Source organism: Carettochelys insculpta, chromosome 13, assembly GCF_033958435.1.
Source record: "Carettochelys insculpta isolate YL-2023 chromosome 13, ASM3395843v1, whole genome shotgun sequence".
NCBI classification, from domain to species: domain Eukaryota; kingdom Metazoa; phylum Chordata; order Testudines; family Carettochelyidae; genus Carettochelys; species Carettochelys insculpta.
This window is the reverse complement of record NC_134149.1, coordinates 2,292,114-2,309,636: the sequence shown is the minus strand read 5'-3', so window position 1 is coordinate 2,309,636 and position 17,523 is coordinate 2,292,114. Positions and strand designations below refer to the sequence as shown.

The 17,523-nt window shown below is 41.9% G+C and overlaps 1 protein-coding gene across 6 annotated transcripts in view; it reads left to right on the top strand.

The window, feature by feature from the left end:
• The window catches only part of LRCH2 (leucine rich repeats and calponin homology domain containing 2), a 110,805-nt gene that overhangs the window by 62,121 nt on the left and 31,161 nt on the right, over positions 1–17,523 (top strand). For all 6 annotated transcript variants that reach the window (XR_012647380.1, XM_075008150.1, XM_075008149.1 and 3 more), the window contains 3 exons: positions 2,411–2,479; positions 6,027–6,075; positions 7,191–7,307. Coding sequence is in view for 5 of the 6 variants with exons in the window: in XM_075008150.1 (XP_074864251.1) it covers positions 2,411–2,479; positions 6,027–6,075; positions 7,191–7,307 (235 nt within the window). In the remaining variant the exon portion in view is untranslated. The remainder of the gene's footprint in view (positions 1–2,410; positions 2,480–6,026; positions 6,076–7,190; positions 7,308–17,523) is intronic.

Here is a 17,523-nt window from a genome sequence, read left to right as displayed (position 1 = left end):
TTCAGCACAACTCGAAATTGTACATTTTGGGATTTACTGTACGGATGCTATATGTCTTATGAAAAAATCCTGCAGTACTTTTCTTGTGATAAATAAAGCCAAGCTACCTTCAGCTACTGATTATATATTGTAAACAGTGAGGGTTGATTGTGAAGACAAGTGATCTGGATGGAAATAGTGGAGTCTATCCTGGACGCATCATTCTAAAAACAGCTTGAGTTAAAAGTTTGTAAGTGACTTGAAAAGTTCATTTTGCATACACCCTTCAGAACCTTAGTTTTGGAGTTAAAAAGCTTTGTAATGTCTGATTTGTTTTGTTTGTGAAAAAAAACTCTCAGCAGGGGAGAAGAGGACTGGTTTACATTAGTGAATGACTTTTTCCAATTCAGAGAATTTTATACCTTTATCTGTTGATTTTGAAAACTTAATACATTTAAATTAATTAACTTCCATATGGTTTTAGAAACAGGTTGTACACATTATTTTCCCAGTGAACCTGCAAGAATCCATTTAGCTCCATCATTGTCTCACAGGAAATTCAAAAAGGCCCAACTAGTCAAAAATTCAATAAGTAATCTGACAAATACTGAACTGCATTTAAGAGTTCATTTCTGAGTAAACTGTTCGACTATTTTCAGTATGGGGAAAAAATAGACTTTATTTTTACTAAGTACATTATCTAATATATATTTAAACATCCATTTAAATGTCATGTTTTTTAATAATTGGAAGCATCAACAACTCCATATCATTAACAGAAATAAATTCAACCAACAAAAATGCACACATCTTTAGTATTTAATGTCTAAAAAGGCTTATTTCTAAAACTGCATATAATAGTGTAATTTACATTAATAGTTTCAATTGTGGCATCAAAGTTATAGTGATTCCAATGACTGTTTTTTTATCTTTAATTCTAAGGGTCTTATTTTGCCATCAGTATCCTCTAAATTGTCCACTGACTTGAGTGGGAATATTTTCTGAAATTTAATGATCCTAAAATGGCTTAATTATTTTACAGTATTCTCTATATTACATAGCACAAAAGTTGCAGTATTCTGTAGGTATTCTGGAGAATTGGAATTTCTTTTTCCTACCCCAGAAAACCTAAAATATTCGGTCCTTAGTGACAGAATATTAGGAGCATGGACTGACTGGAGGAACTGTGTTTTCCAGTTTGAGTTCATCCTGCATGACTTTGAGGTAAATGAGCATGGGACAGTCACAACACTCTACGCCACTTGCTCTGCAATTAAAAGGTGTTAATACCATGAAATTGAGCCACCTGTGATGAGGCTGAATGAAAGCCTGTGCTGTAAGTCAGCAGTTAAAATTAGTTTATGGTTACTAAAGACAGACATGGTAAGAGAATGAAACATCTGTGTTTTAAAATGTAAGTGGCTGTTTCACCTTCCAAGTTTACTTTTTTCTTCTAGTTAGTACATGGTTGTTTTTATTATCTTGTTATTATTACTGTGTTTTATGTTCGTGTGTCATTTAAGACAACACTTTGTTCTCAGTCCTGCTCACCATGAAGCCAATGGACTATTACAGTGCAATCTTTTCCATTCTAAGAATTCAAAAATCCTGAATCCAACCCCAAAATACCATGGGACTTGCTTGAATCTCATTGTTAACAATTAGTCTGCTTATTGGTTTGCCTTCTGTCTTTTTAATAGTCTAAGTGGGGCTGTACCATTTCCTTCCTCAGTATATTGTGGGTGCAAGGTAATAATCCATCCCTAAACAGTCTGCCACCCTCTTTGAGGAGGAATCCATTTGCCCCTTCCAGGGTAGAGGAGAGTAACTGGTATTTGATTCATCACCATTCTGCTCCGCATCATTGTTCTGACTCCCTCTCAATTCTCTCACTTTTCCTGCAGTCTCTAGCTCAAAACGGCACTGAGTCTCCTGTTTATTTTATGTTTCCCCTGCTCTACGTTCTGTACCTCACTAGTCCATTGTACATTCTTCATGACTTCTCAGTCTTGATTCCTATTCGTTTTCTCTTCCCGTCTCAGCCTCATATCCCACTGTGTCCTCTCTTTGTCACTTTCAGCGAATAGTGACTGCCCATCTAAGCTGAAGATAGTCTGGCTTTTAACCCAATGACAACAGTTGATGTAGTAGCCTCGTGTGTGTGTGTATATATAAAATAGAGAAAGAGATCTAACTTTGTCTAAGATCATGAAACGTTTTTTGGTTTTCTTTTGGCTTTAAAAGAAATACTATTGTAAGACTTCAGAGAGTATAAAAGTTGAAAACTGTGCTGTTGACTTCAGTGGAAGCAGGATTGAGCCTATGTAAAATATACTACTTACATACTCAGTGTTTATTTTGTAGGAAGAGTTCAAGGGAGAAGATGTTATATACTTTGAAGAGAGCTGTTAAATGTGTGTTTTCTTTGTAGGCTTCTTAATCATTCAACCTCAGTGAGCACAAGAAACAGGCCAAAACAGACGGGGGAATCTGAAAAAAGGTATAAACATTTTTTTAGTGCCTTCTTTCAAAGTAGTGCAATAATAGGTCTTTGGTGAACATTTTACACAGGAGCACTGAACAGTGAGGGCTCAATTCTGCCCTTGAATGTTCATGGATGGCTCTTGTTAACTAAGGAGGAAAAAGTAATGCCACTGCACTTTGTGGCAGTCCTGAGGTTTAGCTGCTGTTTTCCTTCAAGAAATTTTTTTTTGTTTAATTCTGGTGTGACATGATCATTAAGACATTTTACAGCAATCTATTTTTCTGTAGATGCGTGAAACAATCTGTGAGAAAGTTCTTATTTTTTCAGGTATGAGTTCATAAAATTATGAGTGTTCTGGAAATATATGTACCCTTTGCTGTTTGGCTACTCAACTGGGTGACTTCATCAGCTTTTGTGATGAGAAATCCAAACTTAACTTATACCAGTGTTCATAAAGAAATATGTTTTCTTAGGAAACAAGAGCCAGAGTTGCTCAGTGTCTGCTGCCACAGCCTTCTGACACAAGATCCCCAGCAGCAGAAAACCAAGATGAGGGAGGTTTGGGATAGAGCAGAAAACAGTTTTCATAACTGAGCGTCTGATTAAGGAGTTGATTCCATGGGAAGCTTGAGGTTCAGCAGCTAACAGAAATGTGGTGGAGGCCTGCTCTTCCCAGCTTTATTCTTCCCTACACTTTGTCACTTACCTACACTACTGGGACTGAAATGAATTGTTATCTTACCTAAGTGCCTAACATTTATATGGTTTGTGTTGCTCTGATATCATAGCTGAAGTTTGGGTGTAAGTTGAATTTTTTTATACACTCATCTGTCATTTAATGAATACATTATTAATGAGTACTCGCTAAAATGAGGAACATATATACCTACCTTTATTCGCTAAATGAGTGAACCTTCCCTGCTTATGTGAGCAGGGTCCCTGGCTAGGGAGCTGGGAGACCTGCAGCCCCATGGCTGGCTCCATTCCAGCTGCAGGGTCCCTGGCCAGGGGGCAGGGAGTCCTGGAGCCTTCTCGCTCCCTTCCCTCAGACATGCAGCTGTCTGACAGTCCTGCAGCTGTGGGAAGAGAGGGAGGAGGCTCTTAGCCTGGTTCCCTCCCCTACACTGGCCATAATGTGAAACTGACTAGCCATGAGCTAATCAGTTTCCAGGTCCTGCAAGCCATGGGGAGACTAGAACCAGCCTGCCCCTGGGTTCCCAGCTCCTGTCACTCTGGGAGCAGGAAACTGACCAGCCTTGGTGGTTCCTGGCTCCCCTCCCCTTGCAGGAAAATTCGAATTATGCAGGGGTTGCAGGAACAACCCCTGGGTAACTCGGGTTTAATGTATTAGTCCCCACCCACCCTGCAGATCTTACCCTCGGCCAGGTTTTAACACCCCCCCCCCCCCCAAGGTCCCAAACTGTTCCCAGCCTTAACCCCCCACCCAACAGCCTCAAATCACCCCAGCCTGAGACCTTCAGCAGCCACAAACTGCCCTCAGCTTTAGACTTCCCCAGCAGCCCCAAGCTTTACACCACTCCAGCAACCCCAAACCACACCCAGCATTAGACTCTCCCTGTAGTCCCAAACTACTCCCAGCCTTAAACCCCCCACCCCGCAGCCACTTGCTCCAGTCTTAGGATGCCCCCCATCCCTAAAGAGCCCCAGCCTTAGACACTCCTCCTGCAGCCTCTTCTCTGGGGCTGCTAGGCTGGGTGGCTCCCTCAGCCCTCCTGCTCCCAGCAATTAATTCAAGTGTTAAGGTTTCGGCACCTAGACATAAGGTAATTTCTATCCCTAGTGATAGAGAGAGCTGCTATCTCTATTGGTAGATATCTGCCTGAAGCAGCAGTGTTAAGAAACTGCAAATGGCTTCTTTAACAGCCGCATGCAGCTGGGAACTGCCCAGCTGCTGACCTTTAACAAATCTAAATCTATTGTTTGGATCCCGACCCATAGGTTGGGAATCCCTGCTATACATACATACTCTACATCTTATTTCTGGTGCCAGACTATTCAAATACATCAGAAAAGTACCTAAACTTAACTGGTGTATGTCAAGTTACAAGCACTTGGAACGAGTTGGAGACTTTTACATGTATTTGAATGCGAATTTCGTGTTGCACCTATGAGCAGAAATTTGGGAGTGTATGTTAACCTGAAAGTGTCCTTTCTAAATGCCATTAGAATGGACTTTATTTTCACTGTTAATTTTGAATAAATTATGTGCCTGGTTCTTAAAGAAAGGAAGTAACTTAATTCCACAGTAATATTTTGTAGATTATCAATTATAATTAGGAACCAACCAAATTCACAGCTATGCAAAATGGACTATGAAATCTGGTGCTTTCCCATGTAATCTGGCATCTTGTTTTTTTTATCCTAAACTATACAGTTTTCCTGAGGAGACTAGCCTTTCTCAAAGTGGGGGTTCTGACCCAAAAGAGTTGCAGGGGCATGACAAAGTAATTTTAGGAGGGTCACAGTACTGCCACCCCTTACTTCTGCACTGACTTCAGAGCAGGACAGCTCGAGAGCAGTGGCTTTAATGATGATCGTGTGCCCAGCTCTGAAGTCAGTGCCATGCCAGAATCACTGCAGAAGTAAAGGTGGCAATACACTGTCCATGTCACCCTTCCTTCTGTACTGCTGCTTTTGGAGTTGGGTGGCAGCTGCTGACTAAGGGCTGAGCTCTGCAGGCGAGAAGTAAGAGTGGTAATACCACACTGGTAGCTCTGCCTTCAGAGCTCAGTTTCCAGCCAGCAGCCACTGCTCTCCAGCTGCCCAATTAAGAAGGCAATGCTGCTACCAGCAGCTGTGTAGAAGTTAGGGTAGCAATGCCGCAACCTCTATACAAGTGTCAGAGGGGTAGCCGTGTTAGTCTGGATCTGTAGCAGCAACGAAGGGTCCTGTGGCACCTTATAGACTAACAGAAAAGTTTAGAGCATGAGCTTTCGTGAGTTAACTCACTTCTTCAGATGCATCTGAAGAAGTGAGTTAACTCACGAAAGCTCATGCTCTAAACTTTTCTGTTAACCTCTATACAGTAACCATGCAACCCTCACAGAACTGGGTGAGGACCACTACAGTTACAACACCTGGAAATATCATATTTAAATATGTGAAATCATGAAATGTGGCGTTTTTAAAAATCCTATGACCATGAAATTGACCAAAATGGACAATGAATTTGGGAGGGCCCTAATGATAGATTATACTAGAAATAAACTTGGAAAAAGGTAAGCATCATATAGTAAAACGATAAAGGAGCTTGAAATGGATCTGACACCTCAGATTTCTTTACATTTTAATCAAATGCTTATAAAATGACTTTTGACAGTACTGGCTATAAAATTTTGTGCAGCACATATCAAAACAGTCTTTACCATGGGTATTTTAACACTGCATTCTGACCTTTCAAAAACCACTTAAAATACAAAATTTCTATGTTGCATGGTATGCCTTGGAAGTCCAGCTATTTAAGTGTGTAATAAGTAATAACATAGCTAATAAGACCAAGAAAATACATATTCAAATAGTTTTGTGTTCTATTTTTTTAAAGTGTCTCAACAGATGAAACAAATTCTCCAGTGTCTCCTTACAGCTGGCAGGTAAATATACTCATGTAGAACTATATAATCCTTATTTGCCCCGATCACAGAAGGTCTAGCATAATTTGCATAGTGTATGTACATAGTTGTGGTTGCAAATGTAAAGGTAATCTAAAAACATCCCTCTTAATGCAGACTTTATTTTATATTGCATCTTTAATACAGGTTTTAGTCAAATAATGCTTACAAATTTTAAGATCTTTCTATTGCTTCTAAGGTATCATGGTTCTTAATTTCATTCTTCTTTATTCCTATATAATTTCTTTGTCTTCTGCATATCAGATTTTTCTGTTTTCTGTTTTTAAATAGTCCTTATCTTGCTCCTTAAGCAGAGTTAGAAAACACAATGTAAGTGCTGTGAAATGATGATCATTTTGTGATGTGATAATACAAAGATACCTTTAGAATGATAAATTGATTTATATTATCCTTGTAGATAAATATTTCCTTTTGAATCATAATCTTTCATCTTTAGTGGATATGAGAACACTTAATTATTACTTAAATTCATTGATCTTTTATTACTAAGATGTTATTACCCTCTTATTGTCTCCTTTAAATCATTGTTAATTTACATGTTATAAAGATGGGTATTTATAGAGTGACATCTATTTCATTGAAGATAGAAGTCACAACAAAATGCTTTTTTAAAAAAATCAGTGGATAACTGACCTGAAGTGTAAAATTATTTACACCTCAGTTTGCATGCATAGTGCTCAAATAGGATGATCACACATGAATGGCTGGTCACAAAGCTACTTTTCTGTTTGTGTGCCTATCAGTGGTACGTGTATACAGTTTCAGCATCTTTGTGAGAATCAGGGCCAACATGGATAATTAAAGCTGTGGTTTAAAAAAAAAAGTTTAGTAACAAATTTCAGCCATCCCCCCCATATATAGCTTACTTTAGAATCTTAAATATAAAAGTGCTGCCTGTAGGAGTTACCTGTACCAGAGACTGGTGGAATTACAGTACTGTAAAACTGAAGTGTAACAAAGGCAGATAGGTTCCAAGATAAATAGTATTTTTAATTAAACCAAAATTCAAATTCAAAATTCATACTAATTCTTAATATTCAAAACTTAGTGTTTCAAAATGTGGTTGAACTTTGCAGCCACTAGACAATCAAAAGGATCTGACAGATGAGCAGCAGTGGCCAGAAGCACAGCCTGTTATCTGGCAGCATGAAGAGAGGAGGAGGAGCAAACAAGTTAGAAAGGAGTATTTCAAGGTATTGTATACGATTTTTTTTTCTTTTGCTGCTGCTTTTGTGTCTTTGAAGAACTAATGTTTTTAGTTACAACTTGAGCACTTTCTCTGTATCCTAAAGCAAGGTATGTATCTACCTTAATTATTATTTTTCCATACTTCAGTCGCTGGCTGGTCAAGAGCAGCACCAGGTCCCAAGTACAGGGTCATGTCACCCTCCTGTCCAAATGCAGAGCCATGGTCCTGCTAGTGAACAAAAAAAAAAAAAAAAAAAGTTCACATCAGTACCAGTACAGAAAATAGAGTTCACAGAAGCAGTACTGGACATGGAGACTGCCCGGGCCTCCTTCCCAAGGCACAGATTCCAGATTCTGGAGAACCTCATTGGGGGTGTCTCCTGGTTCCTGATACCAATGACCAGAGTGTGTGTCTGCCTCTTAAGTCCTGTAGATGTGGTTGTTGCCTGCGAGAACAACAACCAGGGACCATCTGGACAAAGTCCTCACTGTCCCACATCCCATACTTGCCTCCCTCTGGTGGTGGACAGTTCTGGGGAATGAACGCCTCGGAGTCCCATTGCAAAGCCATTGTCCTACAGTTGAGCTCATATCAGACGCATAGGACCTTGGCTAGGGAGCCCATCTAGGGGATACCAGGACCCAAGACGTGGTCCTGGACATGATAGGCCTACACATCAGTGTCAAGGACTTCAGACCAGTATGCCTCACATGCAAAGGCCTTCAGCGTGGCCTCAATATTTTATATCAACAGACAAGAAAGCCTGCTCTGTGACCCTCTGCCGGGAGGTAGCTGCATTCTCATGCTTCTGTATTGCACATGATATTGATCTGGAGGCATATCACCACCTGCAAGCACTGGCCACATACTCTTGGGTCACATGCTCTTGTCCTGGATAGTAGCCTTCATGATGATGATAACAGCAAGAGGCGTTTCTGAACTTAGAGCCTTTCCCTTGGAGCCATGTATACAGTCTTCCATAAGGATCAGTTTCAGTTCCATCCACATCTGGAGTTCTTATCATAAGTGGTGTTAACCTTCAATTTGGGCCAGGACATTTTCCTACCAGTTCTCTGTCCCAAAGCCTACTCCTCTGATGAGGAGAGGCAACTTCACTTGTTGGATATGTGGCAGACCTGGGCTTTTACTTGCAGAGTACGAGACCATTCCAGAAATCCACCCAGTTGCCCATCTCTGTGGCTAAACATGTGAGCTGTCAGCCGATCTCTACCCAGAAAATTTCAAACTGAATCACTTTGTGTGTCTGTGCTTGCTATGACTTGGCTGGTGTTCCCCCACCACTGATTGTGTGGGAACCCTTGATTAGGGCGCAGGCTTTGACAGTAGTGTTTCTGGCCTTCGTCCCTGTTTTGGACATCTGTTGGGTGGTTATGTGGTCATCAGTGCACACTTTTACTGTGTGTTACATCGTTGTCTCCCAGACTAGGAATATGTTGGATTTCTCATTCCTGACTCTTACCCACCTCCAAGAGGACACTGCTCATAATCATCTGTTGTGGAATGGACATGAACAAGCTCTCAAAGAAGACGACAGTTCCATAACTGATGTTCTGTGAGATGTATTGCTCATGTCCACTCCACATCCCTCCCTCCTCCCCCACTGTTAATTTTCTGGCAAGGAGGAACTGGTGGTGTGGGGAGCACCCAGTGCCCTTTATGCTAGGGTGGCACCACTGCAGGGGTTGCTAGAAGCGCTCCCCTACAGGTACTGTTAGGGCAACAGCTTTGGGCACTAGATCTCAGACTATTGTGGAATGGAACACGTCTTGAAGAACAACAGTTTTGGAATGGATCTCTGTCTTTTCTGGTTCAGTCTTGTCCGTAATTCATAGAAAAAAATGTGTGTATATCATCTGACCAAATACATATTAAATGGAATTTGAAATACTTTGGTTTAGGCATGATCATTAAATTCCTATGGGGTATATTTCCCTCTTGAAGATACTCAGGTGGGTTTTCTTCGATAACTAAAAGAAGGGGCCTGTTGGGCTAGCATTTTCTTTTAATTTGCATGAGTTATGTTCTCCATTGGGTTCAGTCCATTTGGGGTAATGCGTGTGCTTCCAGGGCAATCTGAGAGTGTAGGAAAACTGGAAACACTTAGTTGAATGAGGAAATACTGCTTGTTCCTTGTACATTCAATAGCAAATGTAAACTTAAAAGTTGTGTTCTGAAAGCAAAGTATAACTTAGAATCCTCTGAACATCCATCATTTCTTCTCTATTCCTCTTCCTCAGGTTTAAAACCACAGAAACATGCAAAACTATTTTAAACAAATTTTTATGCTCAGTTTATTGCTTTTACACAGTCTAAGGTGTGCAATACATCTTAATTGCTGTATTCTAATGTTACCCTTATGTTTTTGACTTAGTAATTGTCTCTTACTGCAGTAACTTGCAGCAGGGGTGGGGGCAAAGGTGTTGAGAGAGAATGCAAATATTCTGAAATTATTTCAGATAGTTTGCAGTGTATACGAATGGTCACAAGATGTCAGTGTTTGCCTGATGCAAAACAGGCACAAGATCACAGGGAAAGGAGCAGGTGTTGTTGTACTCTATCCTCCTGAAACTGAAGAATTATTGCAAAATAGTGTCCATTAGTCCACTTAGTTTCCCCTGTTCTCGTGCTCCCACCAAAAATATAAGGGGTGGGGCTCACTGACTGCTTCTCTAGTTTTTTCTTACCGCTGTATGGCCTGAGTTGGACTCCTCCAATGTCCAGAGATGATGTTTCACTTTTTTTTATTTATTGTTGTTCATTGTTTACTAATTAGTGTTGGATTCTACCCAGTGGAGATTCTTTCCAATTTCCAGATATAGATTATGCCTGGGGTACATTGTTTAAAAAAAGCACATCTCCTCTCACTCCTTTTTGGCCTGCAGTGATTAATATTACTGCCTTGGAAAACTTCTTGTTTCCGTTAAATGCAGTATTTGCTGCACTTTTCTGTGAGAATTTTGGCTTTGAAAGCACTTTATGGAGTGCAGCATCCCCAGTCAGATGCAAGCTTGGGAGACCTCCCTGTACATCATCTAGAATGGGCAAGAGGTGTGTCCCCTAATATTTTATGCGACTTCAGAAAAGGAGAAAGGGATGAAGACAGGGAAGGACTCTTTGGCTAGGCTCCTTGATGAGAGTAAGGGGCACTGTCTCAAATATAAAAGTAGATCCTCTCTTAGACCTTCTAGGAGGAGAGATCCCTCCCTAGCCTTGACCAGGTTCGGTGAACCTTTGCATCCAATTGAAACGATTTAGCTGCATCGGCATATTGAAAAGACTGAGACGAGCTGGTCGCCTTTGGTACCAACCTCCCTCAGTTCCAGCACTTAGTGGTACCACCTAAAATGAAATATTGGGAAACAAAGGACTGGGAACTGCCACTACTGTTGAAAACTGCAAGTTTAGAGGCTGATTCACCAGTGCTACCATCACAGCACCGTAAGGAACAGCAGTCTACATCCAACCAGTTCTCTGCTATAGCAAACTAGCCATGTTATTTTGAAAATATATTGATTGTTCAAGCCAACTAGCCACACTCAACCAGACTATAGCCACATGTGGCTAGCATGCTGGACACCACAAGTCTACACCTATTCTTGTGGTAGGGACTGAGGAGAACACAAGCTATGAAGATGCACTTGACTTGTAGTGTTCCAGAAGATAGATCCATTCTTAGGTCCCATTGTAACCCTTGCTATCAGGACCATTCCTTATCAGAGAGAGACAAATATCTGCAGAAATACAGGGGTTTTGGAGAAGTCTGTTCCCCATCCTGACCACTAGTTGTAATTTTTTTTTCTCAACAGACCCGATGACGCTGCCAATAAAGTTGGATTGGACCTTTTCATCTTCAGGATAGATAGATGTACTAGTGGAACCAGCACCTCCTCCACACAGGCAAGGGAGAGAGAATCTCCCGAACCAGAGCTCAGCCGCTCAGATGTGGTGGTCTTCCTCAGGGCCAGTGCTACCCCATGTTTTAGGGACCACCACAGGCTCTAGAAAACATGACCTAAGAGGGAAGATGGAAGAAAAATTGGTTTTTTTTTAGTCTGCAGGAAAGAAGGCTGAGAGGAGACATAGGTTTTCAAGTATCTAGAAGTTTGTTACAAGTAGGAGGGAGAAAAATTGTTCTTTTCAACCTTTTGAGGATAGGGCAAAGAAGTTAAAGAAGCTTAAATTGCAGCAAAAGCAGTTTAGGTGAGTCACTTGGAATGACTTCCTGACTGTCAGGTAGTTAAGCACTGAGATAAATTGCTTAGGGAGGTTATGGAATCTTAAGAGCAGGTTAGATAATCACCTATCTTGATGGTCTAGCTAATATTTAGCCCCCAGTTTTGTAGTGGGGCCGCATCACTATCTGTACAGGATACTTCTGTTCAGGTTAGTTACAACTCATCATTTTCAGAAGACTGTTCTCAGTAATAACATCTCAACTCACACAAGACAGCTCTACCATATTCTTGTACTTGGATAAATGGCTTCTGACTGGCAACTTCTTTCCTGGAAGTCTAAATGTCAAGGTTGTTGTTTATCTACCTTCTGGCATCCCTGAGAATCTGCATGAATGCAGAAAAGTCCGATACAGACTATAGAATTTGTAGGAGTGGCATTGGATCGAATCAGGGTGAGGGCCTACCTGCCCACATATAGATTTTGCGCATGGGTGCTCTGACAGATCTAGTTAAATGCAGGCATCAAACATCCATTCAAATATGGCTTACTCTGTCAAATCACATGGAGTCAAGTGAAGTACACCTCAGTTGCCTGCAAGCTTGGCTCTGGATGGTACATGCACCAAGCAAGTATAGCATAAATATCATAACAGTTCTCTTTGAGGCAAAGTCCTCTTGGCTTGGTGGAGAGACCTGGGATGTGTGTGGATGGCAGTTCCTTTCTTATCTTCCGAATTTGACAAGCTGTTGATTGCAAATGCCTCCTCATAGGCTACGGAGGCCATGTGAAGGATCATGCAGCACAAGGCACTTGGAGGCCTGGGGACCCTAGAACATACATAGCTCTGCTGTAAGAAAGAGCCATACGAGAAACTTGGAAAGCATTCCTGCCATTCATACAATTCTAGCAACATCCAATTATGGATAACATAGCTACTGTTTGTAAACAAGCTGGGAGAGGAGTGCTGCCTCCCCATCTGTATAAAAGAGGTCAGTTTCTGTGGACACCAGTTCCATAAAACACATCACCCTGTAAGTACTCAGAAATCAGTGGAGGATGGTCTATGCAGGGATTTCACCATCATTCGTGAGTGGGAGTTACACAGTTCAGTAGTAAACAGCATCCCCACTCGGTTGAGAACCCCTGCTTAGGGCCTGTTTGCCTATCGAGCAAACGGGCAGTGCGACATATACTGCTCAGTACTTTAGAGATGATGATCTTGTCTTGCTTTGGTTAGATCACTTCAGCTGTCTTTTATCTCATCCTGTTAGTACCTCAGGTTCTATTGAAGATTCAACTAGACAGAGCATTGGTCATCCTCATTGCTCCCAGAAGACTCAGACCTGGTTTTCAGGCCGCCTACAGATGTCATCCTCTTGACATTTTGGTAATTTTTGGATCCCTTGACCCAGAAAAATGGATGAACAGCACTGGGGTCTGACATCTCATAGCTTGGGATATGGATGTACATCAAGCCTAGCATGTTTCTGTGCTGCAGCTGGGCATACCATTTGTAATAATGATCACAAAGCCTCCCTCCTGAAATGTCACCTAGGCAAGCTGAAATATTTTCTCTCTAAGCCCAGAAAAAACATGTTTAAAAGAACTCCACTTACAGTAAGAGAAGTAATTTCCCTTGCATAACTTCGATTTGTTTGTCATGTAGCAGTTGTCTGGCTTTATTCTAAGGAATCTAGAGAGAGTCAGAATAGTATTTGAAATTCTACTGTTTTTTCCCCGCAATCCATACGAGAAATTATCTGTGTTTCCAGAAGCATGTCTGGCAGTTGCCATACTATATTGTTTGCAACAAAAGAACCTACTAGGTCACCACCTCTCAGTGCTTTTGTCCTTATGCTGTGTCTTAAATTTCATCACCCAATTATTGAATCAAACACCTTTTTAAAGAAGTTTTAAACTCTTGAAGAAAAGCAGAAGTCTGTCAATTACCTAAGTTCATCATCCAATTGATATAGAGGAGATTTTCACCAATGATTGCTCATAACATTGAGAGGCATACATCTCAATACCAGCATGGTCATTGGCATAATAAGACCCCAGTTCTGAGTTCTGTGTAGAGGACTATAGTTGCCGGAAGTTATTAGTCATGCCATGTTGAGTCATGAATGATTTATCTATGGATATCTAAAAATAAATTCAGTCACTTATGCTGGCAACAAAAAGTATTATATAGTTAATGTGGTTTGCAGAAACATTAAAGGAATGAACGGAACACTTGATATTTAAGCTTTCATGCCCCATGGTGAATAAAAAGAGAAAAGCATTAAAGCTGCTCAGAAAACTGCAAGAAACTGTGCTTAATAGCTGCCCAAATTTCTGTTGGAAATAGCTTCCTATATAATTATTCCAACATTGCCACAGAGAAAAAAAGATACAAATTGGTTTGCAATTGGGGACATCACAGTGCAGGAAAAATGTATCCAAACTAAGGGCTAGCGTATATTCTCTAGCATTACCTTCACGTAATACATTGAGAACAGTAAGGATAGGGAACTGTGTCTGGGAATCAGAACTCTCCTTGTGGTATTTAGTCTAAAGTCTTGCAAAACCTTCCTGGTAAAGATTAAGGGTGTGTCTATAGTACAAGCTAGTATCAGTTTTATTAAAATCAACTTATTAATGCTGGGTTTTATCAATTTGATTTTGAGCATCCTCATGTTCCCATGTGCCCCCCACAAAATCAATTTATTGCTGCCACACACAAGAAGCTTAAATCGAGTGCTGCAGCAGTGTATTGTGGAACCTATTCCACAGTTCTCTGAGCCCAGTGGTATTCTGACCATCTTCACTGGTGCAACATAGGGAAAAACATGCCCCACAAGTAGATGTGAGTATCTGACGACATCTTCCCATATTTCATTTCCCTCATTCCCCTGCCCTGTTAAACAAATGTCCCTTTTTCCAGATGGGCATCTGGCTTGCCCGTATAAGAGGTGTGCTTTTTTGTAATGGAGGGGAGGGGAGGGGAGGGGTAGTAAAGCACTTAGGAATGATTTTGGGTTTCCCAACCGACAGGTTTTCAAAACAGGATGCAGAAGTGCTGGATTTTTGCAGGCTTGGATCTGGATTTAGACCTTCTGGCAAAGAAGATTCTTAGATCAATCATTTTGTCTCAGAGGCCCAAGAGCCAGCCCGGGGCACCAGGAGGTGGGTCTCTCCTGGATCCATGGGACAAGGATCTGCTCCAAGACCCTAAGGTGAAGCGCCATAATGCCTAAGCCTACGCCAGATGGCCACCACCCTGGCGGAACAAGGCCGGCCCCCTCTGCACAATGGAGGAAGTCCAAGTGAAGGAGGCCCAGCAGTGCTACATCCTTGCCCAGGGTGCTGGCTGACACTCTAGGGCAGGACCCACCAACTGCATCTGGATGTAGACCTCCTGGCAAAGAAGCCCCTTTTGTTTAAGTAGACATGGCCACTACACTGACGCTGCAATGAATCACTGAAACAGTTACGGCTCAGAGCAGCTAAAAGACCCCTGGCTACAGCCAGCACCCAAAAATCATGACTGCCGAGGGAGACTTCCTCTGGGCTGCTAAAAGACCCCCAACTACAGCCAGCCCCTTGGCCTTTGGCTAAAGCCCAGCCAAAGATTTCCTCTGATAGAACAGCCATGCTAGTGACAAAGTATTTTCTTCTGTTGCCCAAAAACCATGACTGCCCAAGGGGACTTTTCCTGGCTGGCTACAGGACTTTCACTGCACGCAAGCTGCCCAGCACCTTGTGCAGCACATCCTTTTATTGGTTCAGGGTCAAGCCACATGATGCGGCTGTGTGTGGGGAATTATGTGGCACCTCTGGGGGGGAAGGGAAGGGAGGGGATGTGGGGATCAGGACAATATGTAAGCTGCTGAAAAGAAGTTTCTCTTCCTATCATACATGCTTGCCCCCCACCCACAGCCTAGCTGACACATGGGGCAGGGAGGCAGCACAGGAAAAAAAAGGCAGCTAGCAGAGGTAGAGACGGAACCACAAGCTCCACTGCCGTGCTACTAACAAACAAAAAGAAGATTTTTCAGCCTCTCACGGCCCTAGAGCCACGGGCTTCCAGATGCTGAAACGGTCTTCTTGTTGCCTAACTCCTCTGCACCTGAGAGCAGTGGAGATGGAAGAGGCCAGAGCGGACATTGGGGAATTGTGGGACACATACGTGACATCTCTGCAGGCTAATGAATTCGATTTAAAGACATGGCACTTCCTCACTACCCTTCATTTAGAATTTTAAATTTGAACTGAATGTTACACCCGTCAGGTTACTATGATATTATGGTATTGATATAATTTTGATTTTAGTGCACCATAAATAGAGGCTAATGGAGTTTGCGGTGAAGACAGGCACTAGATAAAACTGGGCTAAATGACTTAAAATCTGCATTATCTCACATTGTAGACACAGCCAAAGTTTATAATGGCCAAAGAGGGCTTTTGCCAGTCGAGTTTATATCCGTTTGGTGAGCAAAATAAACTATATAGTCAAAAGCGCTTAGTGCTGTAATTGTGTCTGTCCTAGTTCCAGTGATATGTATAGGTTTCATCTCCCTGATCTGGCATCATCAGGACCTGACTGATCACAAACAAGAGAATTTGGCAGACCAGGGAAGGTTCCCTGCCATCAGCTCCCCATGCCTGCAGTACCTCTCCCTTCCCCCCACAACTGAGCTGTTTGCCCAGCTGCTGTGGTGGGGAGAAGGGGCTGGATGGCTGGACTCACTGCAATACCAGATTTTTGTTCCCCACTATTTTTGTGCACCCGATTTATTCAAGGTCTGAGGAATCTTCACCCACAGGTCAAGGATTCTGCTCAGACTTCAAATTTTTCTTGCTATTTAGATACCTTACGGGATCTCCATTTTAATCTGTGGAGGCCTGTACCTTGCTTTGCTCATCTATGAAGATGATCTTTCGTAGTATGTCATGTCAGTCCACGGGGCTATAAAAATTGGAGCCTTGATGGTGGACATCCGCAACCACACGCACACTGTTTTTCAAGGATGGAGGTCTCTGTGACTGCACCCAAAAATCTCTCTTAAGGCACTGTCGAATTTCCATTTTAACCAGTCTTAATCAGTGTTTTCCACTAAACTAACTAAATCTCAGCAGATATCCCTTTATATGTTAGTGGCATCATGGGGATTAGCTTTTTATATGGGTAAGACTAAATGCTTTCAGAAATCACCTAAACTTTCTTTGTTCTCATTGCTGAAAGATCAAAGGAATGCTTGATCTCTTCTTGGAGGCTGTTAAGATGGGTCTCTGACTGTATTAGGGCTTGCTATGATGCAACTGATGCTTTGCCTCTGGAAGGGGCATGTAGCACTTTCTACAAGATCACAAGCAACTTCTACAACATTATTGAAAAATATTCCATGTTTGAGATATGCAGAGTTGTTGCATGGGCTTCAGGGCTTACTTTTCTAAATGCTACGCATTGGTCCCTGCTGTCAGGTATGGTGAAGTAATTGGTCCTGCTCTACAGTCTTCGGTCTTGGACTTGATTCCAAAGTTCCTTCCCTCCCATTGAGCAGGCTGCTTGGGAGTCACTTAAGGTAAAGCACCCACAAGGACACTATTTTCAAGACTGTTTTGTTTGGACAGTCATACAGAAGCCATTTGAGTGGTTTGCTCGTACAGCCCTACGTGCCCTTGGAGTATGGCATGAGATTGTACAGAGTATGTAAGCAAGCCACATGGATACTACTAATGGAAAATTTCTGAAGTGCATGCACTCCTGTTTAGGAGCACTCCAGGGGGGCAGGGGGGGTTGCATCTGAAGGCACCACCATTACTGCACAAGGTGTCAGTTTTGCTTCTACTCTGGTAGCACTGCTTGTCATCAACTTTTTTTTCTAACACTAAGTATCTTTGCAGCAGCCTGTCACATAGGTAAGTAATATGGATGGATAGAGTAATGTGACCTGCCCAAGAACATGTTGGGGAGTCAGTGGCATTCAGTATGACAAACTGCTAGCTCCAAGCTGTTCTCCATTTAATAATGTTTACTT